This window comes from Genypterus blacodes, unplaced genomic scaffold, assembly GCF_046128005.1.
Source record: "Genypterus blacodes isolate CSIRO-AG114 ecotype Tasmania unplaced genomic scaffold, CSIRO-AGI_Gbla_v1 ptg000076l_1, whole genome shotgun sequence".
Lineage (NCBI taxonomy): Eukaryota > Metazoa > Chordata > Actinopteri > Ophidiiformes > Ophidiidae > Genypterus > Genypterus blacodes.
Window position 1 is genome coordinate 6,968,345 of NW_027466885.1, and position 25,567 is coordinate 6,993,911.

General features: G+C 43.2%; 3 protein-coding genes across 3 annotated transcripts; all 3 read left to right on the top strand.

Annotated features, from left to right (window-relative positions):
* The first annotated feature begins 3,651 nt into the window (after positions 1-3,651).
* Positions 3,652-5,418, top strand: LOC143006993 (N-alpha-acetyltransferase 50-like). Its single transcript, XM_076158371.1, has 5 exons — positions 3,652-3,740; positions 4,319-4,467; positions 4,749-4,868; positions 4,949-5,015; positions 5,241-5,418. The coding sequence occupies exons 1-5, from the start codon at positions 3,652-3,654 to the stop codon at positions 5,416-5,418; spliced, it is 603 nt and encodes a 200-aa protein (XP_076014486.1).
* A 2,939-nt stretch (positions 5,419-8,357) lies between these two features.
* ropn1l (rhophilin associated tail protein 1-like) lies at positions 8,358-12,830 on the top strand. The gene is made up of 5 exons (XM_076158271.1): positions 8,358-8,500; positions 9,068-9,191; positions 9,279-9,440; positions 9,804-9,979; positions 12,023-12,830. Exons 1-5 carry the CDS (start codon positions 8,370-8,372, stop codon positions 12,129-12,131), a joined length of 702 nt encoding a protein of 233 aa, XP_076014386.1. The 5' UTR covers positions 8,358-8,369; the 3' UTR covers positions 12,132-12,830.
* Positions 12,831-14,973: 2,143 nt separating this feature from the next.
* Positions 14,974-25,114, top strand: ankrd33ba (ankyrin repeat domain 33ba). The gene is made up of 6 exons (XM_076157952.1): positions 14,974-16,035; positions 21,416-21,545; positions 21,667-21,807; positions 21,912-22,053; positions 22,389-22,587; positions 22,912-25,114. The coding sequence occupies exons 1-6, from the start codon at positions 15,568-15,570 to the stop codon at positions 23,407-23,409; spliced, it is 1,578 nt and encodes a 525-aa protein (XP_076014067.1). The 5' UTR covers positions 14,974-15,567; the 3' UTR covers positions 23,410-25,114.
* Positions 25,115-25,567: the final 453 nt, after the last annotated feature.

A 25,567-nucleotide genomic window follows, 5' to 3' on the forward strand; every position in this document is an offset into this window, starting at 1 on the left:
TAAACGTGAGATCGTTGGTTCCTGACTCTATACATTTTATGGAGTATTCTGGTGTATGTGTTGTATTAAACGTTTGAACATTTAATGTGCGTGAAAAGTTCAAGTTCTAATAAGGTTGTACTGAAAATGTTGTACTGCCCCCCAATGTTTGGAGAGGGAAAAACAGGCTGCACTGCCCCCTATGGCGTAGTTACGGTTGAGCAAGCGTTTTTGAGAAACTTGAAGTTAAATCCTCCACAACACTAACCATCACCGTCCACATCCTTTTTTTTGCTATTTGTTTTTATTGAAGCAAACATTTTTACATGACATTGTGAATACAATTGTAGGATATTTTGGAGATGATTCTTTATACAGAAAGAGGGGGAAGAAGATAATAGAGAGAAAGAAGGAAGGTTGTACTATTAATACTGTTGTTGTTAAACTTTATACGTCGACCCTGAGGTAGAATACAAGTAGATTGAAATTGCAATGATCTCATAGGGTAAATACAGTGAACAACACCGTCCACATTTCCAAACCTGACCACATAAACATGAAGTAAAACATTAAAATTGTGAAAATATATGTGAAGGCGTTTCTTGTAAAGTGGAAATATTCCGTAACTAGACAGAAGGATGGAGCTTGTTTGTCATGGAAAGTATATGCTTGAGGGTGCGCATGCGTAGATACGTATTGACGTCAGGGTTGAGGGTCCACATTAAGCTAATTGCAACCAACGCAACTAGCTAATTCCAGAGCCGAGCTCCGTCAAAATTCCCTCTTTTTCTGGTCGGAAAAAGCCTAAACTTTAACTTCGCCGAAAATAGATAACAATATGGATTTACAATGAAACCGTGAGTACAACACTTAGTTACAATTAACTAGTTTAGACGACCGTAAGGACTAAAACAAGTAATAACATGTAATTTCATTGTACCAACCGTAAAAATCACAAAACAGTATCCCCAGTTAATGTGTGACGCAGTATTATTTTTATAATTTGGATGGTTTGTAAGTTTTCATACATAACAAAAGCAACTTTATAAAATTAGTTGGTACTGGTGGCGTTAAGAAGACTATCTTTACCTTTACTGGCATACACATTGGAACTGAAGTTATCAAATTGTCTGGACCGTAAAATGTGAATAAACTACCGATTAATGCGCATCAGAAGTTTCCAGGACTAAAGGCGTTTTATTCATATTGTTTCGTCAACAGTCTGAAGACGTAATTGTATATAAAATTGAGTTGTAACTTTGTATTAAATGCGTATTGAGTGTTGCAGCTCTATTACAGCTCACAAGTGAACATTTCATACATTTTGAGTGAAAATGTCCTGACTGCACATCACATTGGATCTGTTGTCAGCTCTTGTTCTTATTGGCGGATCGAAGGGATGTTACGCTTCACAACATCGGGCAGTTGAGAAAGCTGTACCAGGTCATCTACCCTTTCAGCTACAACGACAAGTTTTACAAAGACTTGGAGAACTTGCCAAGCTGGGTGAGATGCCACACTCACATCATTTGTTTACAAACCCAAGTAATTGTTTTTTGAAAATGTTATTATGCACACATCCCCCAGAAAAACATGGAGGCCAATTTGTCCTCTCAGCTCTCGATAAGGGAGTCTTGAACTCCTAACATCATAACACTTGGCTGTCTAGCATCCTACAGCAGACAGGGAGTTGGTAAGAAATAAATGCCCAAGATTAATACCCCACACTGCGTTGGTTATATTACTGTGTTAATTGTTATGAAAATCTTTGCCTTTTCTCTTCCCAGGCACAGCGATGCTGAATCGCGTGCTTGACATCTGTAACAAGGGAGGCACTTTTGACAACATTTACATGTGAGTCTCATTCTTTAATTAATTTGATCTATGTAAACTAACACTGCAACTAATAGTCATAAAACTGTGACCAATGTCCAATGAGTGAAGTCTTAAATGATATGAGATGGAGGGACATCCCACATAGTTATTTTGCTTGATATTAGTCTGTAAAATGATGTTCACAATTTCAAAGAATTCATCTACCTCTTATAATTCCCCCACCTATGAAGTTTCTACTTTTCCATCTTTTTCAGTCGGGGGACTGTCAGCAACAAGTCAGCCATTTACTTTTACCAGAGGTTTCAATTTGCGAAATCATTGGAAAAGAAAGGAATTTCTACCCTGGGTTAGAGCGTCCAGATGACCACGTGCTGCAGAGGAGTCTGTGCTGCCCCTGTGTCCTTCTGAGGGAGCTTCAGATAGCAGAGTAGGTCCACCGCTGTGCACACCTACACAGAAACAGAACTGTGACACACACTTACAGAACTGCTGACATATTTAGTTGTAAGATTTATGTAAATAAGGTTTTGTGAGAATAAATGCTGTACAGACTTGTAGGGGTCAGAGAGCATCTGTATGTCAGAACCTGAGCTTGGTGTCATCTGTCATGTTGTCCTTATGTCTCAGAAAGTGTCAGTAGAAAGAATACTCACCGCTGACAACACTGAAACCAAATACACAAACCTGTATAACCAAGCTTGGGTCACACAACAGATAAATACCAAATCATAATACTTGTGTGTGTGTGTTGCCAGGCCAAAGGAGACAATGCGAGGAACAAAACAGGACAGTGCATGGCTGCTGGATGAGGAGTCAGGTCTGTCCTTTTCCCCAGAGATGACACACACACCCAGGTTGCGATGCCTCCTCTACGTGGCAGGTCAACTGGCCCAGCGACAGAGACCACCAGTGGAGAGGTGAGACAGGTTGAGGCTGTCTGTTGTTTGTTCCCCTTTGTCCTCCAACTAAAAGATTTTTTATTTTAATTAAGTTTTAATTAAAACTGATGTTTTATTACTGCAATGAATGCTCCCACTGCTGTAGTCAGTATCTGTGATGAGAACACACACACCTGTGAATGTTTAGGAGGTGTGTGTGGTGCACTTACTGCTGAACTTTTAAATGTATCATTTAGTTTTCATTTTCTCATGGAAACCTGTCTGGATGTTCATTGTATCCCACCAATGATGTGTTTGAATTTTGTACACTGTTGCCTTCATTGGGTGTTTGAGTTTTATTATCTTCTCACAACGGCTTTAAATGTAATTTAGTGAAGAAAATGTAAATAATTTGTATTTCATGGTGCTTCAGGTCAAAACCCTTTGCAAGGAGTGAAAAGCTCCAGTTTGTCCAAATCTTTAGGGAAAAAATTATATACATACCTATTTTTACATCATGTATACTTGGGCCAGGATTAATGATCGGACTTTCATGTATTGTTTCGTATTAAATGTTTAAACATTTATGTGTTTTGCATTTACCACCTGATGTTAAATAGGAATGTTCTTTACAAAACTTCAAAACAGTAGATGGGAGTAAAATAATCAAAACCAACAAAATGTTTTTCATTGATGTTGCTGTTATCAAACCTGACTGAACTGTTGATCACTTGCACTTTGAATGGTTGTTTAAAAATGGCTGCACACTTGTCCCGAGGAAGTGGCACCTTCTTTCAGGCGGCTGACTCACACACGAGGTTTTTGAGTTTGTAAAAAGTTTTGTGTTCTTGTAGAAAAAATGTTGGGAGGAAAGAAACCAGGCTGTGCTGCACCTTAATGGCATAGTTACGGTACAGCAAGCGTTTTTTAGAAACTTCATAAACGCTTTGTGGTGCGCATGCGTATCGACGTCAGGGTTGATGGCCACATTAAGCTAATTGCAACCAACGCAACTAGCTACATACCGACCCGAATTCCCTCTTTCTGGTAGGGAAAAAGCCTCAACTTTACCCTCGCCGAAAATAAAGAATATCGGTGTAAAATGAAACGGTGCGTACAACATTTAGTCTCAATTAAGTCGTTGAGAGGACCTTCACAATTGTAACGTACTTTCGTTGTCTTGTCGGTAAACTTTTACCAACAGCAACAATCGTAAAACCTCAGCTAATATGTGACGCAGTTTGGTAAAGGCTGAAAGTCACTCGTCCAAGAGTCAGAATATTTGAATGTTTTTTGTTTCACATTTTTAAACTTAAGACAAGCAGCTGTATACAATTAATAAGTAGTCTATCTTTACCTGTATTAGCATAGACATTGGAACCGAAGTTAACAAATTGTCTGGTCCGTATGTGAATAAACTACCGATTAATTCGCATCAGAAGTTTCCAGAACCAAAGTAGTTTTATTCCTATTGTCTCACCAACAGTCTGAAGACTTAATTGTATATGAAATTGAGTTGTAACTTCCTATTAAATGCGTTTTAGGTATTGCAGCTCCATTACAGCTCAGAGGTGAACATTTGTGATACATTTTGAGTGAAACTGTCCCATTGGATCCGTTGTCAGCGCTGGTTCCAGTTGCCATGTCGAGCTTGGGGATGTTACTCTCCACAAGATCGGGCAGTTGAGAAAGCTGAACCAGGCCATCTACCCTTTCAGCTACAACCACACGTTTTATGACGACGTACTGGAAATTGGAGAACTTGCCAAGCTGGGTGAGTTGCCACACTTGCATCATTTGTCTAGTAGCATGTTTTTAACTGCTTGATTTCGACACAATTTTGAAAAGGTCATCATGCACAACTTCTTGCAGAAAGACATGGAGGCCGAGTTTGTTCTCTCTCAAACTTTCACTCCTCTCAGTACTTTTTCGGGCCATTGTATTGACAGTTTCTGCTCTGCTCAGTTTAGCAGTCATAACGTCTCAGGTTTAAGGAATGAGCACTTGATTTATAAATATAGATTCCCTGACCCACAACTACTTTTTGTCTTGCAGTATACTTCAATGACATTGTAGTGGGTGCTGTGTGCTGCAGTGTGGACCACTCCCAGAACCAGAAGAGACTTTACATTGTGACACTTGGCTGTCTAACATCCTATCGTAGACATGGAGTTGGTAAGGAATTAATGTTAAAATTAATACCCCACACTGTATTGGTTGTTTTTGTTTATAAAATGTGCCTTTTCTCCTCCCAGGCACAGCAATGCTGAATCACGTGCTGAACATCTGTGACAAGGACGACACATTTGACAACATTTACACGTGAGTGTTTCATTCTTTAATTGATTTGATCGATGTAAACCAACACTGATGGTCATAAAACTGTGACCAATGTCCAATAAGGGTAGTCTTAAATTACATGAGATGAAGAGAAATTTTTTGCGCATTAGTCTGTAAAATAATGTTCACAATTTCAAAGAATTCAACTACCTCTTATAATTCCCCCACCTTTAAAGTATCTACTTTTCCATCTTTTTCTTCCCACAGTCATGTGCAGATCAGCAACAAGTCAGCCATTAACTTTTACCAGAGGTTTCGATTTGCGATCATTGGAACAGAAAGGAATTTCTACCAGGAGTTAGAGCGTCCAGATGCTCACGTGCTGCAGAGGAGTCTGCACTGCCAGTGTGTCCATCTCACCAGGGAGCTTCAGATAGCAGAGTAGGTGCACTGCTGTGCACACCTCCACAGAAACAGAACCTGTGACACACACTTACAGAACTACTGAACTATTTAGTTGTAAGATTTATGTAAATAAGGTTTTTGTGAGTATTGTGTTTTATTAGCATTGACCAACGAGGTACTTCCCCGTGAGTGAATGAATGACTTGCCTAATGTTTAATTAGTCATGTTTATATATCAGATCAAGTGCGAGCTCTTGCGTCTGCAGATGCAATAGATTGAATGCATCACACTGAGTTGCAATTTAGAGTGAGCGCAGCATGCAATGTTGCAGTAGGAAGAGTAAGTAGATATGTAGAGTTTCTTTGTAATTGAAATGGAGAATGTACTGCCATGGTGCCCTTAAGCAAGGCAGAATAACTCCCAGCTGCCTGATCGTGGAGTAATGTTTTCGCTCTCTGCTTGGCAGTGTTGATTTTGATGTGGCTGAGAATGTGAATAGGATGGTCCTCTCTGGTCACATGGGAGCAAACCAGCTACCCAGCACCTCTAAAACACACCAGGTACTACACTGCATGTGCTGATGCGGCTTTGAACTGTACCTGTACAACCTGGTTAATGTCACAAAGGCTGGACACATATCAGTTGCCTGTGAAGATTGTTGCCAAAAAGGAGCCAAAATCTTGGTAAGGTGAGCTGGAAAATAGCGTATGTTAAAGCGCTCCACAAGACTGAGCAACTTTCTGTTAAATGTTTAATTCAAAAACACAGAATTTCAAGGTCAGATGTACAAGCATTTTCTAATGTCTGGTCAAAAAACTGTTTGCTTGCTCTCTCTAGCGCCTACTTAAATGATGATAATGTCATCACACTAACAAAATGATGCCATCCAACAAGCAAGTTACAACAGTGATGTCATCTGAACTGTTAACTTACAAAAGTTTTAACAATGGAGTCGCACTCACAGAAATGTTGTGATTTCTCCTTTCCTCCTCCTTTATCACTTTTTCCTCCTGTGTTTTTATTGTGCATGCTTAACAGCCCAAAGGCGATTACCTCGTTCATGTCTTTGTCTCATAAAGCACTTCAACTCTGTCCTCTTCTATTGTCTCCCATCGTATCCTCTCTCGGTGCAGGGTTTTGAAGGGGATGAACTTCCTGAAGCCACAGATATGGAGATTGACCTGCTGATCAATCAACAGGATCAGTTCCATGGAGGTGTGTGTTTCTAGTTGGACAGTGTATGTCCATTATTCTGTGTGTATGTCAGCGTCACATATTAATTATGTCTGAATGCTTTTTGTACTTTTACAGAAGCAGAGAGCCAGCAGACAACAGAAGGAGCCAGCTCCTCTATTGACCAGTGAGTCCTGTGTAAAGGCTTCTTCCTGACATGTGACTTGGCCTCGCACACTACGTGTTTGTGTGTGCGCTTGTGTGTGTATGTGTGTCAGAGAGCATCTGTATGTCAGAACCTGAACATGCTGTCGTGTCACTTTTGTACTTACTGCTTTACTATTAAAAAGGTTATTTGCCATATTCCCATATTTGCCAGGCACAGATTGTTGTGGTCAGTAAGATTATGTCACGCAGATGTTTTTGTCTGATGTCTTTCCTTTCATCTTTTAAAACTTTTCCTCAGTTCATGCCAATATCCCTACATTGATAAATATGTAATTGTTATTTAAGATAAATAGACCTTTATACACACTCTGACCATTGCATATCTTTCATATGTTGGTGGAATAACATGCCACGTCACACATCTGCAGCGATGCAGATGTTCATTTGTAGTACATCGGGTCTATGCATAGTACTTATACTGGTTCATAAATCGCTGGCAAACAATTGCTTTCCTAAATGCTTCAATACCTCACGTGCTGACGATGACGTGCCGGTCAAAGCCTGCGCCTCTTCATACCTGCACTCTGAATGCACGCTCATCTATATGCACTATTCCCCTGCGGCTACACCACCTACTGGACAACAAAGGAACTGCAAGTGAACACATTTGCAGGTTTGCGGCTTTACACTCCCAACCAGATGGGAGCGCTCACGTACGTCTGCCCACCGGCCGCTATTAAACACGCGTAGAAGAGCCGTTACTAAGCAACGTTACTACGCTGTACTGCCGCACAATACGGACAGACAAACATTGCGTGCTGCCGATTCGTTTTTTTCGTGTTTATCTACATTTAGTAAGCCAGAGTTCAGGTAAGATTATTTCAATAAGAAGGTTAAATTAAATAATAAATTCTAAATAAATAAAGTATTGAAACACATTGACAGTTGTAGTTTTACTTGTTTTTAGTTAGCGGGCTCTGTATGAAGATAAATATAAACATATATATACATAAGTTTTTAAGATAAATATATAAATTAAACACACAATTATTAACGTATGTTCTTTCATCTGTGCAACAATTTGTACGGACAACCATCGGCTCGACTCATCAGACCATACTACATTACACAATACGTCCAACTAAGGGGGGGAAAGTAAATAAAAACAAACAAATAAATTGTAAACAATACCACACACCATGAGGCCAATACGAAATGATGTCAAATGCAGATGTTTCCGCTCTTATCTAAAGGCGGGTTTGTCGGAGCAGAGGCCTCACGCTGCTGCTTCGTTCATGGCGTCACCGGAAGTCCCGATTGCGCAATCCTGCTTCCTTAGATGACGTTTGCTGATCGATATCAAGAGAATGAAAATGTAAATCCTATTTTAGAACAAATGAGTGCTTTGATTCATAGGGGAAATACTTTACACAGGATTAGAAGCTTAATAGGACTTTGTTTGCCTTGTGCTTAGTTGTTACATCTGTATTGTAATTCTATGAAACATAACTTCCCAAGAAAATCGTGGGGGACATTTACCTGCCAGCAACCTTTAACTCTATTTTATTAACAGCTTGCTGCCAGGAAATAGCTGCAGTTTTCTCCCCTCGATCATCCGCTAATTGTTGTGATCTGCTGTGTATTGCAGCCATGCCTCTTGCAGACACCATGTACTGTTCCCAGCAAATCCCCATCCCACCTGAGCTGGCAGGCATCCTCAAAGACTTTACTAAGGCGGCCATCCGGACACAGCCCAGGGATGTGCTGCAGTGGAGTGCAGCGTGAGTTCTTATTGCCTTTGACAGTGGTTTGGTTAGAGGGGACGGGTACATGCTATTACGTTTTATTCCGACCTTGACCTCTTTAAACAACCCATAAACAATGTCCTCAGGCAGCATCTATGTAAGTGAAGGCGAGTCTCTCTTCACCTGAGCGACTCTTATTTTTGCATTGACTGACAGTAATTGGATCCCAGGAGCTTCAGTGTTACTGTAGTCATTAAACTGTCTGACTTTTCCCCTTTTGCCAACAAAGAAAAGTATTCTGAAATGCAATTTAAACGCAAGAATCCAAACCACAAAGAATGGATACATCTTCTGCTCTCTTAATGGCCAATTCAGATGTCCACAAGATGTTGAAATGCAATTAAAGTCAAAGCTTTCCTCTCTGTTGTTTCTAAGACAATGAAAGTCTCCTCATTTTTAAATGCACTGTATAACAGTTTTTAATAAGCAACCTACCAAGATAGTTAATCAATTGTGGCTCAATGAAAACATAGACTGGCTTATAGAAAGACCTAATTCTGTCATGCTTAGGAAGGAGGTGTGTGTGTGTGTGTTCTCTTGCAGATATTTCACAGCCTTGGCTAAAAGAGAGGCCCTGCCTGTGAAGGACAGGCTGGAGATGAACGTTGCCACCCAGAAGACAGACACCGGTCTGACCCCAGGTCTGCTCAAAACTCTCCACAAGCAGGTACAAGCAGACCAGAACTCATAGATCATACTGGATGTTTCTTTCTTGTCGTTCCTTGTCCTGTCTTAAACCCTCCTCCCTCCTTAGCTGTCCTCCAGGCAGTCATGCAGCAGAGAGGAACTCCAGAAGAAGTGGAAGGGTGTTTGTCTGCCCGTGCAACAGCTGGAGACACTGCTGTCAGTGGGAGGCTTCGGCTCAGACGTCGACTGGATGGACTTCTTCACCCTGGGCTGCAGTTCTCTGGGAGGGGTGAGACGTTCAATCAGGACACATAACAATATCACTCTAGATGCACAGCTGGATATTTTCAAGCAGCACTCCTTTGTTCACGAGTGACTATGTGAAATCAATGGTATTAAGCCGCTGATGTAAGTAAGAAATTGTATGTGCACAGTGAAAGTAGGCCGCAAAGGAAGCTGTTGTTTATCACTTTCGCCACTTGAGGGCAGTCATTCCACACGCTTCCCCCGCCCCTAACTGGTGTAACTATAAGAGTATCTGCATTGTGTGCTTGAGTTCTGGGCACTGGATGAATCATAGTAGGTGTCTGTGTGTATTGTGTGTTTATCATATTGCTCTCTTTTGACCCCAACTCCTCCTCCCCCACGCCAGACCATTTTGAGCGCCCTCAAGTTTGCCTGCCAGATCCTGACGGAGGATGAGGAGGGAGGGGCCTCCAGGATCCCCTTTGACACCTTTGTTAAACTCTACACCTACCTGGCTCACCTGGACCAGGACATCACGCAGGAGCACACTGACAACTTGCTCGGCATCTTGCAGACACAAGCGTAGGTGTTGTGTGTTGTGTATGGCGTGCATGTTTATGAGTTACAGCCTTGAAATCTGTGTGTGTTGGATGACCTTGTCTATTTCCTCCTTTAACAACACTTTCCTTTTGTACTCGGTACTAGTCGAAACTCATATTTAAGTCTTATTTTAGACTTTGATCATTCAATATTGAGAATTATTCAGAACCAACTGGACTTTCTGTACCAACAAGCCCCAGGCAGACATCTTCAACACCCAAAATTGACCAAACTTCCTGGATAAGAGGCAACATGAAGACCAATGACGATTTTAGAGCCTTTAAGATTTTAGAATTTCCTGCATTCTGCCAAGGTTTGAGGCTTTTCTTTGTCAAAGCGTGGGCGTGTATTTTTCTGCTGAATGTGCTGAAAGCTTCTTTAGCCGAGCGGGAATGTTGCTGAGGTCAAAGGGCGAGGAAGAGAAGCGACGAAAGAGTGGGAGGAAGGAGTAAAAGGAACAAAATGGTTGAATGAATGAATGAATGTCCTTGCTCCTTCAGGCATAGCATAGTTTGTTTCATTACCTGGAAATTGATCCCATTAATTGTGTGCATCAGACACAGCAGGTTATTATTCATCACTGTCACGCTGAATGTGGCCGCTACTTTGAGTCTGGTTACAATCTTTTAACTTAATGAGGAGCGAGAGAGGCACAAAGCGGTCCTATACACACACTGTCAGGTGTGGTGTGTGAGAGTGTGTGTGTGGGTGAGATTTCTGCGGCCTTGTCCTGTTATGTCTGGTTTAGCCCCAGTTCATTTATCATACACACACACACACACACACACACACACACACACACACACACACACACACACACACACACACACACACAGGCACACGCACACACTTGCACACAGGCTTCCAGCTTGCAGTGAAAGAGAAAGAGAGAGAGAGAAGGAGAGTGTGTGTGTGCTGGGAGCATTCCAGTCTGTTTTTCAGCTCTTGTGAAAAAGTGCGACTTGTGTGTGTGTGCGTTGTTCACTCTGTGTGACGTCGTAAAGATGCAAGAGCACATTTGCTGATGAGTCGTTGCCCACTGAGTGCACACACTCACACCTCGGGCTCAGGAACAAGTTGTTTCTCTGCCTCACACACGCGCCCATCGTTGAATTTCGCAAGTACATACCTTTAGTAGCAGGTTTTAGAATCGGAGGCTCCTCACACACAAGACACATACACATCGAGGGTTGCATCAAGTACAGCGAGGAATGAGGAGTACATGGAGTCTTTGATAACTGCAATCTCTCCGCCCGCATGCCACAGCAGAGATGGAATTTCTTCGGGGTGTAGATGAGGGATTTGAGCTCTGCAGATGATTTGCTCTAACTTGTATGAGAGTCAGGCTGTCTGATTGGGTTACATAGTCTAAAAAAATATAGATTGCGGTGTTGGAATTGGGTTACGTTTGTGGACAGTGTCGTTGTGACCCACATGGCATCACAGCATCACAACTGCAGCCAACAACACCACAAAACCATGAACATGCAGCAGGGATCCTATAATCACATCTGCGAGTAAACTGGTCAGACCACTGTGCGACCCTCTGAGCCGTACGCTTCACTGGTATTAGATGTCGTAACGCACACATGATGTCATTGCTAAGATGTCAGCCGTTTGGGAATCTCGGCCTCTGGCTGCACCGTTGCACAACCGCATCTGCGAGGACACGACGAATGTAGCAGAGGAGTGTGAGAGAAAGAAAGAGAGAGAGAGAGAGGGAGAGAGAGAGAATACAAAGGCCCGATTTGAAGTTTTGTTTTTTTTGTAGCTTTTTGTGTAACATATTTCAGGACTTTATCAAAGTAGCAGAGATACACTTACTATGGTGGAATATGTCGACACGTTTACCAGGTTGGTGTTTGTCATTTCAAGAGTTGCAGCCGCCTCAACGTTTCCTGTGATTATGTAACGATGTACAACCCTTCAGATCCTCCAGGACGCCCTGACACATATGTCATATAATTACACGTAACACTTTACAACTGTGCAGCTTGTCATCGGGGTATTTATGGTATGTTGCAGGGAACTCCAGCAGGGGATGATCAAACCTTTGGACTTCATCCATCTGGCCAATATGGATGCAGCTTCTCCCGGCGCCTTAAACTTCACCGGAGCTGGAAAAAGGCACTGACAACGGGAGTCATTTTAAAGCTTTACAACAGTGAACTCTGTAAACGACATCTGAAAGAACTGTTTGTGATATTTCAAAGTCTGAATGTGGGTTTTACTTACAGAAAATCTAAATTTAGTGCGACACAAGATAGGGTAAGTAGGCAGAAGTGCTGTGGCTGGTTATGATAGGCGCCTTACAGAGAGAGAGAGGGTGGGGAATGAAATCGCCTGCTTTGTGAGAAATACTCAGAGGAAGAAGTTGGGAGTTTCCGCTGAGATCTCGCAGCCGGAATCCACCTCCGTCTTTACCTGAGCTACATCTTAAGGTGCTTCTGCATCGACCTCAGCACCAGGACGTGTGTGAGTGGAATGCATCGGCCTGAGCAGATGAAAGGGGCCAGGATTTTGTGCACAGGCCCACATAAAGCTCTGGACTCCTACCTTGCATTCTTACCCCATACTGCCACACTTGCACAGTGTTTTTCAAAGGATCTCATCAGTTTAGAAGTGTTAAATCTCAAATCACATGTTACTGGCACTTAATTATTAAACACAGACTTCATGTGTGACAGTGACTGTAGAATATGTGGATGATTGTTTGTAATAATAAACGCACATCACAAGAAGAGCTTACAGTGATTAAGGGCCAATGTGAGCAGATTAAAACGAGGCAATTGCCATTTGTGCATTATATTGTTTCCTGTATAGCAGCAGACTCTGTCCCTGATTAAAAGTTTGTCCTTGTCAACAGCTTCTGAATAGACGTTTTCTCTTCCGGCCTCATTAACTGATTAAGCACTAATATAAAGAGTTTCTAATCAAGCTATAAGCGATCGGCACATAAATCCCCTGACATAAACACTTGAATATTTGAGTCTTGCATTCACTTAACAACACACACACACACACGCACATTCATCACCCCAAACAGACGAGTGTTTGTGTGGAGAGGAGCCTCGCCGATCTCCAGCATGTTTGGTTGTTTTGGCTTTTGGTGCTCGAGGGAGAGAGAAATGAATGAATGAGGGAATAGAGCGACGACACACAGCCGCTTTGCTAAACACACAGGCAGTAAGGCCGCGTCGTACTGACACGCACTCACACACACACGTGGGAGGCAGACAAAGGTGATCCTGATTCATTGGTTTATCCCTCATCCCGCTCTCCTACAGTCCACGTTACAGCTCCCATGAAACTCGAAAAATATTGTCTAACCAAAAAAAAACCCTTCTATTTTTGCCACAAGCGCGGAAGATAAATAAACACGAGCCAATCACTCAAAAGTACACAATCTTGTTCTGCTTGTGGGGGTTTGTGTCCAAAAAAAATATCATTTGTAATAGCTTTGGAGTGGTGTACTCCAGCTAAGTATAGTAGTTTAGAAGAGCTTGAATATGTGATGGATGAGGTACCAGCTAAAAACTCCCTATTTATATAATGCACACACACATACACGCACACACACACACACACACACACACACACACACACACACACTCACACACACACACACACACGTACGTCCACAGAGGGGCTTCAGTCAGCTCCCTGTGATTATCTCTCCTGGGGATTTAGATTGGGTGTTTTTTCTCCTGAGCACCAGGTTGAGCTAATGCAATTGGCTCTCAAAGTGATGGTGTTTGTAATGTGCTATGTGCGGCTTGTATAAGCTTCCAGTAGCTAAATATACACGGCACAGGGAGGAAAACGATAGTAAAGGCAAGGAAAAAGTCCTGTAATACTGCAGTATGCTGGCTAGGCTACTGTGTAATGTGTTTCCATCAGATATCAGTCGCTCTACTTAACAATTTTAAGTGATTTTTCCATCTCTGCACACAATAACAATATGATACATATGTAAAGTATCTATTCCATACAAATCTGAGTTATGAAACATGTTAAAATAGAGAGAGAGAGTGTGAGAATCCAGACTTACATGTAACAAATAATCATTTCATGACCTTAAGACTTTCCCACCACCAGGATGTGAAACTTTTCTGCAGACGTTATCATCTGAGCAGACTTGATACCATGGTGATGAAGCACGGCAGGGGAGCAGCGCGCTCAGCAGGGGGTAGATGGAGGTATAATAATAATGGGCACACACTGGGACTGTTATGCACTCCCTTTTTCCACAGCAGGCGATGTCAACAAACTAATGTTATTAATTACTGTGAGAAAGTGTCATCTGGCTGGAGCTGCTCTGCCAGAGTTTTGTAGTATTGGAGCGACCATATGTTTCCTCAAATGCTTTCTCTCTCTGAAGGTCTCGCTCACCCGGAGAGGTTTTGGATTTGGAACTGTTAAATAATTGATATTTTACACTGTGACACATTATCATTCATGTGACACACACACATCCTCCCCATATCTCAGTGTCAACAACACACTGAGACTTTAAAAGATACCGCCTCTCTCTCTCTCTCTCTCTCTCTCTCATCTGTAATGATCAAATCAATCTAATCTAATCACTTCATTTAACCTGAATCTCCATTGGGAAGCACACACATGGGTTTGCTGTAAAATGATGCTCAAATAAATGAATGCTGTCACTTTACTTCTGCTTTTTGTTTCCACGATTCTGGTTCATTTGGCTGATAAATTCAGGGGAATTCCCCCAGCAACGGATATGACAGATCTTGAACATAAGAAACGATCCTTGATGTGATTTCCCCTCTATTTCACACTCAGAGAAGATTAAATTCAGCTGATAATCCATAAATGTTTTTTGAAGGATTACATAGACAGAACATTATGATAAAAACCAAATTCTCCATGGGGAATATTCCTGGAATATTGCAATTTAGGGTCACGCCCAGCATTACCAAATGCCACAATTAATCCGGGGGGGGAGAGAGAGAGAGAGAGAGAGAGAGAGAGAGAGAGAGAGAGAGAGAGAGAGAGAGAGAGAGAGAGAGAGAGACTCCATCTAATCGGTTTAGGTGACAAGAGTTCAGCGGGCTGCTGTCGCTATGTCTCTCTCTCTCCCTCTCTCCCTCTCCGTCTCTCCGCCCCGCCCTGCTCTGCTCTGCTCTATTCGGGATGGTCCTGCGCGGTTGCTCTCACTCAACTTTCCCGAACTCCACGCGTTCACTCGACCGGACTTTCATTTCCACTCAGCAGCTCTCTCGGGGTAAATAACTGTCAACTCCACGTTGTTTTGCGTCAAAGTCGCTCTCCTCTCTATGGGAGGCTCCTCTGCTCGGGTGGACGCCGTCAACAGCTCTCAGAGGAAGGGTAAAGGATAACTATAATGATTACTCACTACTTCCGTTCATTTCCCTCCGCTTTGGTATGTAATTGAGTGTTTTATTTGGCGCGGTAAAGAGAGAGAGGTAGAGAAAGATCTTTTGATTCCATGCTGGGTTGTGGAGAGAGGGACACTTCCATGCCTACACCCCGCGCCCCAGGTTGCTCTCTGCCCAGGAGGACGGTGACCTAAACCCGGGGATTAGATGGTGCTGATCACGGATGACAGAGACGGAGGGGGCACGTCGCTCCGGGTCAGACAGCTCCAGCAGCAGCAAAAGCAGCACAAAGCCGGGGGGAACCTCAGCCAAACACACCCTGCCACAAACCACCGCCACGGGCTGCTCTCCACCTTTGAGGATGAGGACAACATGGGGTCCAGTAAGGAGGATTGCGAGGAAGAAGAAGACGACGACGATGACGAGGAAGACGATGATGAATTCGAAGAAGTTGACTTTGAGAACTTGGGCGACTGTGGAAGCGTCCTGTCCGACGACTCGTTCTATCCGCCTGGTGATGCGTTCGCTGACTGGGAGAGCACTTCGCCCCAGGAGAGCCCGGAGCCGCTGACGTTCTTCCAGGCGTGCTGCACCAACAACGCGGCCGTCGTTCGGATCATGATACGGCACGGAGTGACGGAGGAGGAGGTCCAGGAGACGGACAGGAATAACAGGGTATGGAGCCAACAAAATAACACCAGTGGAAGTAACTTTGTGTAGCAATATAAAGTTTAAATGTATACTTTTATTTTGAAAGGGACAATGGCCTAATGTGGGCTTTTGTGCCTTTATATTGCAGAGATGATTACTTTTTTTCCTCATTAGTTTGATATCTTATTACTCTATTATTTGGTGCATCAATAGCAGCAGTTTTCTCAGTTTGAAGTGGCCTTGCTCAAGAGCACTTAGTCTTTTGTGTGTCAGTACCAGACATTGACTTGTCAACTTTCTGACAACACATGTAAGAAGCTCAGGGAAGGAGCCTCCGATTCCTGTTTTGAACTTGACTCATTCTGGGATTGTGGTCACTTAAGTTTCCAGGCTTTGAGGAGGTATGTGGCCCCGTCCTGTGTCACACATTTACAGGGACTTGAATGCATGTTGACCCTGAACCCAAACTGTCAATGGACAAGGACTAAGAGCAGGTCACCAGTGGACTCAAACACACCACTTACTTTCCTTGGTTGATTTTTATGAGTTCACATATTATTATGTGTATCCGCTGACAAAGCCAGCAACTCTTAATTACACCAAGAAAAGACTTCACAGTCAGCAGAGCACACAATGCACAATGTGTTTGTGGGTGGTTACACGAGCATGCTTTTGTGTACGTGTTTGTGTGTGTGTGTGTGTGTGTGTCTGCATTTTGTTCTTCTTGATTCAGTTTGGCTGTGGCACAGGGTGGGTAAACACATTATCTCTCAGTGCGATGATGCTATTAGTCTTCCTTGCAGTTTAAATAGTTGGTTAATGAACCAGGATACATTTAAACATGAATTCCAGAATCGGGATGTAGCAGTGATCTGTACGCTTCATATGCAGCTAATATAGGGAGTTTGTAACCAGCATTTGGCACATTCTATAACGTATCAACAATAATGTGTGATATGTCAGAGATCATTCGTCTTTTAATGTGAAATATTTAAGTAGTTTTTGTCCATTTCCCTTTAACAAAAAAAGAGATATTTAAAAAAAAAAATCGGCCTTGTCAAAGAAGTTACTACTGGTTCTGTTAAGTGTTAAAAGTCATCAGCAATGCAAGTGAGGCATTTGTCCCTTCACTCCTTTTACACGGCTTCTCTCCATGATTACGGAGCCTGAGGCTAAATCCAGAAGAATGGAACGCTGCACTCGACTGTACTGAGTTGGAAATTTCGCTTAGAATATAATTGAATAAGTGGTCGATGGACTCTAATTTGTCCCCCCCCCACCTATTTCGGGCACATCTGTAATCGGGGATGAGGTCATGGGAAGGAAGCGTAGCAATTACATCATTGGAATGCCAGAATTCCTCTCCCCTCCTCTGTAGCAGTACACAGATACTATGCAAGTGTTTAATTGAATCCTGGTCGCAATATATTATGCGAGACAGGGACACACAAACCCACACACACACATACACACAGTTCCCAACAGAGTGAGGGGAAAGGTGGCATGGGGCCAGGGATTATTAATTTAATGAGCAGCACAAAACCCCCACGTCTCAGTCAGACACAAACAAGTAATAAATACGGGATGCATTAGGGTCAGGAACAAAATATAGGTTAAGCAACACAATGATTACATGTGTGTGTGTGTGTGTTTGTGTCTGTGACTTCCACATCCTGGCACACTTATCAACATCCTAACATAACACACAGCTTGACAATGTGTTGCGTAAGACAAAGAAGGGTGTTGGATTTACACCATTTCCCTTTGTGTCCTACAGGGAGATGAGCCCAGTACAGAGGTTAAGTAGAATCAGTTGAAGTGGATTGAATCGGTTGGATCAGTAAGAAATCGCTGTTTAATTTGAACATACCTGTCTGTCTTGTCGCGGAAGTCATTGAGCACACAATAGGGATGCTGTGTCTGTGTTGTGCTTAAGGGCACATCAGCAGGGTGGAAGCATGGGAACAAATAGGACTGAACCCTGAAGGCTGCATGAGGAGGAGAACCTGACGCACAAAAAGGAAGTACAAATAAAGATTAATTAATCAACTCTTATTTGATATTTGTGTTTGAGTTGTATGTGCTGAAAATTAGAAATACGTTTCTTTGCTCTTACGTTCATGTGATGCGGATGTTTTGGAGTTTTGCTACCAGCTAGGAAAACAGGAATGGCAGCTTTGTGTCTACAAGGATCTGGTCCGCTTCACGCTTGGACACAATACAAACACCAAGTTCAGCAAACATCAGACTCTTAATGTCAGTCGTGGCAGAAACTCTTCCCCTAATATTTTTTTTCAGAATTCTTTAATAACCAGATATGAAAGAGGGGTGGAAAGGGGAGAAAAGTAAAGTTAAATGTAAAATGTTCATTTCTAATATCGATCAGTATCAGTGTCAGGTTCAGACTGTCAACCCATAGCAGAGCATCATGTACAGCAGCTCAGACAGAAACGTGGGTGTGTGTGTTGATTCCATACTACAATATATGATTGCAGCATATAAGATTAATGATTATGTCTGTTTGTTGCTTTGCGTTATGGCTTTTCATGTTGTGCATCAAGTTAATACCATTGTCCTCCCTGAGTAGGCGCTGACCCTGTTTATGACTGTGTCTGTGTTTGTGTGTGTGTGTGTGTGTGTGTGTGTGTGTGTGTGTGTGTGTGTGTGTGTGTGTACATCCCTGTCAGTGCACTGGATAAGTCGTACTCACATTAAAACTCAATAAACACACACGTACACACTCAAATCAATTTGAATGAGGCCACCATGCCCCCCTCTCTCTCTCTCTCTCCAGCTCTGTCTCTCTCTTTCTCTCTCCCCCCCAACCAAATTACATTTTCCAAACAGGATGCGACCTGATGACAAATCAGGACAGACACATAACCTGCCAAGGCAACAGGCTCCAAAAGCGTGTGAGATGGGCCATGAAACAGACAGGCAGAGAGACTAGAGAGGGTGGGAGAGACAGAAATTTGGCAAACCAGATGGCAGCAAACCAGATGCTGTGAGCAAATACAGATGAGTGGAAAAATCAAAGCGACAGTCATACACAACTAATTTGATACAGCCGTGTAAATGCAGCGCTGCAGAGAGAGAGAAAGAGAGAGAGACAGTCACAGGGAAGCTATTGACTGTATCTGTTAGTGATAGAAAGCAGTCCACAGCCTGTTTACATGTGTGCGTGTGCACATGTGTGTGTCCTTGAAGACAAAGTTGAACTGTGTGACGTAAAACAAATGCAACATTTTCAAGCTTGTGTAAGCGGCAACTTTCAAAGTCCAACGATTTTTAGGGTTGAAATCCACAATGAATGGTTTAATTTGGGCTCATTTGGGAGCAAAAGAATAACAGAGGTCACAGTGGATACAGTGCGTATGTTCAAGTATGTCACACACACACACTCTCTCTCTGATAAGGCTTAGTCTTTCTATTCCTGGCTCGGGATATACCCCAGATTACTTTGTATTGACTGAGTGTGTATGTGTGTCTGCACGTGCATATGTCTGATTCAGGGCTAATAATAAGTTCACCAGAGTTTGCGAAAATTACAAATACGTCATCATATATATGTGAAATAAGGTTCATGCAGTGGCAAAATGAGTCTGATACTGTTGTGCACTGAATTGATAAAGATGTTTTAAACAATAAGAATTCCTGTATTTGAGTGAGCTCCTGCAATCTGAAATAACTTATTCAACATAATTCAATATAGATAATATATTTATGCGTGAAGCTGAGGTCAAACTCAGTATGTTCACCAGACTTTGCAAAGTATTCAATACTGTACGCAGAATGAGGAAGAGGGGGCGGGGGAAATAGATCTGCATGACAGGAAATTTGGTCAAAGTTGGCCGATTTCCAGAGGATATTAGAGAGCGAGAGAGAGAGAGAGTGTGTGTGTGTCTATCTGTCTGCGTCCATCAGCGTCAAGAAAGTAAAGCTTTGAAATTGCCTTCATCTTAATTTGCTTTACATACATAATTATAATCCCCCCTATAACAGTAAGCATAATCTGACATTCTCTCTCTCTCTCTCACACACACACACATACACACACCAGTCTAAGTAGCTGTTGTGATCATCTCAGTGTTGAGCTGCCAGGTACTGTTGTTACTTTCTATCCCTTTTAGCCTCAGAGTCACTGGGTGGATAATATTGTGTAAACAAAACAGCCATTTTGCAATTCTGTGTTGATGTGTGTGTGTGTGTGTATTATTTTGCCAGTGCTTCGTGCCAACATTGCCAGCAGCAACTCGTACAGAGTGCATGGATCAAAATAGAGCTCACAACAGATGCACCAAATATTCCTGTGTGTATGACAGAGAAGAGGTGTGTGAAGTAGAATGCTTAATGGTTTTGTGTGTGTGTGTGTGTGTGTGTGTGTGTGTGGATGCGTGTGTGTGAAAATAGGACAGTGTCTGACAGTTGAGATTGCTCCAGACGTGCTGTGGGGCGTGTTACTAAAGCTAAAGTACATCACAGCATGACTGGAGGACTGCCAAGTCTGTGCTGTATCAGAGAGAATCTGTCTGTGTGTTGATGTTGTTTACCGTCTCCCCTCTTACCAACATGTTTGCACAGATACTTCCATATTTAGGGCTGTGGAGAAATAAGACAAAGAGTCCAACAACAGTGGGAGAAAGGGAGAAAACAAACAAGCCCCGTCCACCCCCCTCAGTTTCCCCCCCCAGGAAGGATTTCCAGTCAAATCATGACATTGAGTAATCGACCCTCTCTAGTCTCTCACTTCTGTTTTGACTAATACACTGCGTGTTTTAAGACCGTTGATTTTTTCTCCTACATTCCCCTCACAGCCGCACTCCCTCCATCCATGCCCCCCTCTCTCTCCGGAAGTTAACTTGTTTGTGTTGGCTGATGCAAGTACACGCCTTCCAGAAAAGTACCCAACTTTTACAGGAGTTTCCACACATACACACACACATCGTCACAGACAGGCACACAGAAACACACACACTCACACTCACTGCACGGCACAGTACCTAAACACATATAAAAAGAGTAACTGTGCCAGGGATGCACACACACACACACACACACACACACACACACACACACACACACACACACACACACACACACATCAGCGGTATAGAGGAGGCTTATGTTTCCATTGCCGAGTTCACCACGGATCATTTCTCAGCGAAAACACAACTGATGTCATGTATATGCGCCGATCTTAGTTTTGGAAGACGCACAAAGATCCCCCTGGTGTTGTGGAATGTGACATCGTGTTTTTCCTCTCGCTGCCGCCCCATAGGTCAACACTTTTCCCACGTCGTTTAGCTTCATGTCGCAGTTTTCTCAGCGTGTCTTCTCTCTGTCCCTTGCTTGACTCATCGGTCTGCTTTTCATCTCCTGTCTCCCGTCCCTCTCTCTGTCTCAGATAGGACTGCTGGTGGCTTGTTACCAAGGCTTTGTCGACGTCGTGGTAGCTCTGTCGCAATGTCCGCACCTGGATGTCAACTGGCAGGACAGCGAGGGAAACACTGCACTCATCACCGCCGCTCAGGCAGGTAAGCCCAGTTAACACACACACACACACACACATACTCCAAAGCCAAAACAAAGCAACATTATGATGGAAGACTTTGTTCTGTGGCCTTGACAAACCTTCCTCCCTCTCTGCTCGCCAAGGACACATCACAATCACAAACTACCTGCTCAACTACTACGCCGGGTTGGACACGGAGAGAAGAAACTGCCACAGCTTCACCGCCTTGATGAAGGCCGCCATGCAGGGCCGGATAGAGTGCGTGCGCTCGCTGATGATGGCGGGTGAGGGGCAGACACGCTTACTGTTATTCAGCCATCAGAACACACAAAACACATTCTACTGATATTGAGCTCCCCCTCTCTCTCTCTCTGCGGCTCTCTGATAGGAGCTGAGTGGAGTGTGAGGGACTTTGGGCGACACCTGACTGCGAGGGAATGGGCTTTGTTCACAGGCCGGTATGATACTGCATGGGCCATGTCGCGCCTCATGGAGAGACCCTGTGCCCACCAGTTCTGTGACACATACAGGTAAAACTACACTCTGTATATGTGTGTGTGTGTGTGGGGGGGGGGTTTCTTATATTTCTCGTTTTTGGGAAATGTCCTATGATGCAGCAATTTGGAGAGATGAAGCATACTGGCAATGCTGATTACATCATATTTCTTTTTCTCAATGTTGAAAGATGTGAAAGTGTGTTTTTCAGGTTGAAGATTAAATACTGCTATTGTTTGCAAAACTTCCTACATACTGCAAATGTATTGTTCTGTTCTATACTAATATGTATGTTAAGACATTATTACATAGCTTGTAAGTAAACCTATGTGTGCGTCTTGATGTGTATTGGCTGTTCTATTCTCTTCAGTTTGGAGTGGGCCCCGCTGGCTTCACTGGTGGCCAAAGCCCGGGAGCCGCGCGGCTGCCTCAAGCGCCTGTCAGACACGGTGCGGAACATCTTCAGTATCGCAAACTTCACCAACCCGGAGGACGACGGCGTCATCGACCACATGGTTTTTTTGACGACCGCCATGAGGAGTCCGTTCATCGCCGTGGCCTGCCACACGGTGACTCTACATTACACTGAATTACACTTCTGTTATTCTACATTATTCCCAGAGCTTAGTCTGTATCTTCAGGTGGAGCCATTTGCCTATTTCCCCACTATAAGAGGTCTAATCAGTCACAATTAAACTCACCTGTGTGGATGGAGCACCGCTGTACCTCAACAATAATGCTGAAACACATCATATTAATTATTCCATCTTCTCCTCTCTTTATTGTTTAATAGTTTATCCAACTGCTGTTATGCTTCCAACCCATAACAAGCCTGTTGTGTTCTAACTGTAACAATAACTGTAATAGTAACTTGACTGTTACTATTCTTTCAGGTATGTCCTGACAGTCCCCCCAGTGTGGGCAAACGGCGCCACGCAGTCCCCGAAATCGTCTGCCAGCAGAGGGCCAAGGAGCCCCGGCCCCTAAATGCTGATAAGACGGAGAGCGTACGCAGACTCTTCCAGAGCTCAGCCGAGCGAAGGGCCAGCGGTCATTCCCAAAGCCTCGCGCCTCCACTGAGGAGCTCCAGAACGAGTGTTCCAAGCATTGGCCACGAGTTGAGAAGAACCAGCCAGCAGTTGAGGCGGAGCAGCATCAGGCCAGGACTCGGCATCCCTAAGGTGAGGGTGTCCAAAGCCCCCACTCCCACTTACGTCCCGGAAAAAATCCACAGGAAGAGCAGCACCAGAGACGGAGCGGTGAGCCTGCTGCAGATCCCAAAGTGGCGCTACAAGGTGCTGAAAGAAGAGAGGAAGAAAGCTGAGGAGGCGGAGAAGAGGAGGCTGGAGACCATCACCAAAAGACACCTTGCTGCTGGGAGGAGGAAATGACATCATAGCCTCTCTCAGGAAGATTTCCCAAACAAAGAGGGGAAGCCTGGTAATGGACAAGCCATACTGGGGACAGGAAATGTCCTCTGAGTGAACCTTAAATGAACAGAAAGGAAACCGTAGATTGCTTTTGCCTGCTCAGTTCTGCATCCTTAATTGAATTGCTGTCAGTGTAAGGAAGAAGGATGAGCAGGAGCGTCTGTAACATGGAGCTTTGCCAGATATAGAAGTGCATCTTCTCTCTGTGTCCTTTGAGGTGACAAGCAGGGAACATCCAGGGGATTGGATACTTGAAAATGTTTCTAGGTCATTTATTTTTTTATATTTATTGCTTTTTAATGGAGTCAAGAGTCGGGTCTATGTTTTTTATAGTGCGTTAGATCCTAGAGCCTGAGCAAGACACTGAACCCCCTATAAGTGCTCCTGATGAGCAGGTAGGCGCCTTGACGAGTGTGTGTGTGAATGAGAGACACACAGTCCGTTTACATTCACTCTGATTCTAACCCCAACAGAGAAGAGCTCATGTTTCTGCCTGAGGTGGGAGCGAATAACAGTCGAGTAATATTGACCAAGAAAGCTGAACTAATAAGCTCCTATAGAACCTAATGACATTTGATAGCAATAACTTTACATGCAATGTTGTTGGCTTTATTTTGACAAACCCTTGAATGTATTTTGAATATACAGTTTATATTAGAGATTTTCATGCTTTTTAGATGAGAACCTTTAATAATTGTTTTTATTCAGTACGGTCTTTTGCACATGCCGGTATACAGTATAAAAACAAGACTGTGTTTTTTAAATCTTTATATTTGAGACCAAGACTTAACACTGTTGTGATGTAAATGTTGACGTCGATGTGGGAAGAACGTTTACATTGCAAAATCACATTCACACTGGTTATATTTGTGAGAAACTTTAATGGAGTGAATGAGGTGGTTTGTAATCTGCATTTCATACGGGTGCACAGCACACACAGGGTAACATGTGGGTGTGAGGGAGCCAAATATTGATGCTCTCTCATTACTGTTTAATGTCAAAATGGCCCAGCTGTGTTATGTCTAAGCGGTTAAGTAAAATTAGAAAGTGACTGACTTTGCTTGTCTTTATTGCATATGAGAGGAAACTAGATTTCCATTACAAACCTTAGCGTTTGGAGCATTAACGAATACAAACATTTACTCGGTAATAACAATGAGTTTCGTCTCTGTCAATGTGGACGGCGCCATAATCCCAAACATATGGAACGGCAGGCAAGGGGTGATCGAGTAAGAGGTCAGCTCCCCGTTTTGACTGAAAAGTGGGAATAATGGGGTGAAACTTAGCTGTGAGGTTAAACACAGAGCCGAAGGGAAAGACGTGATGTGACATTGTTGTGATCTTTGAGAGCACAATTTCACAGTCCTAACTCCTCGTGGCATTTGTAGTTGGAAGTGCCATCCGAGGGTGTGTGTCTAATATACATGGTGACGAGTTGCTAGGGGGGTTATGGGGCCAAATCCTTTCTTCAAACAAACTTCATTGGCAGAGTGGCAATCGGCGCCTGTATTGCCCCGAGTATGTCATTTGAGCCAGAGAACAAGACAGAGAACGAGATAACTGCAAGTTTGATGAACTCTACACTTAACAAACCGCAAGGGCTTTAAGGGGGATTAACATATCAAAGCTTAACATGAGAAAATACTGAACATGCAAATGGATTCTTGCTTGCAATGCAGCATCAAGACCTACAATGCGTGACCACGAAATAAAAGCACATATCTAGAGACTGAGCTAAATTCTTCTTTGGAATAGAGAACCAAGTTGAAATACGAGCAGATCGATCACCTGCCGACATCTGTGACAAGCTATTAAGTCCCAGTCAGGACTGATTTGTTTGTGCATTACAGGTGGATGGGTTTGTGTTCTGGCAGTTCATATATCTAAAGATTAGAAGTGGAGGAAGGAGCGACTGTGTGTGTGTGTGTGTGTGTGTGTGGTTGTGTGTGTGTGTGTGTTTGTGTGTGTGTGTAATGTGATTGTGTGTACCAGAGATAGAGAGACAAACCTATTAGGCCTAAATGCATCTGATAATATTTAGGTCAGCATGGTATCTGAAACATCTGATGGCAGATTGTAACATGAGATTATGAAGCGATTCAGGATTTGACCAACCCCC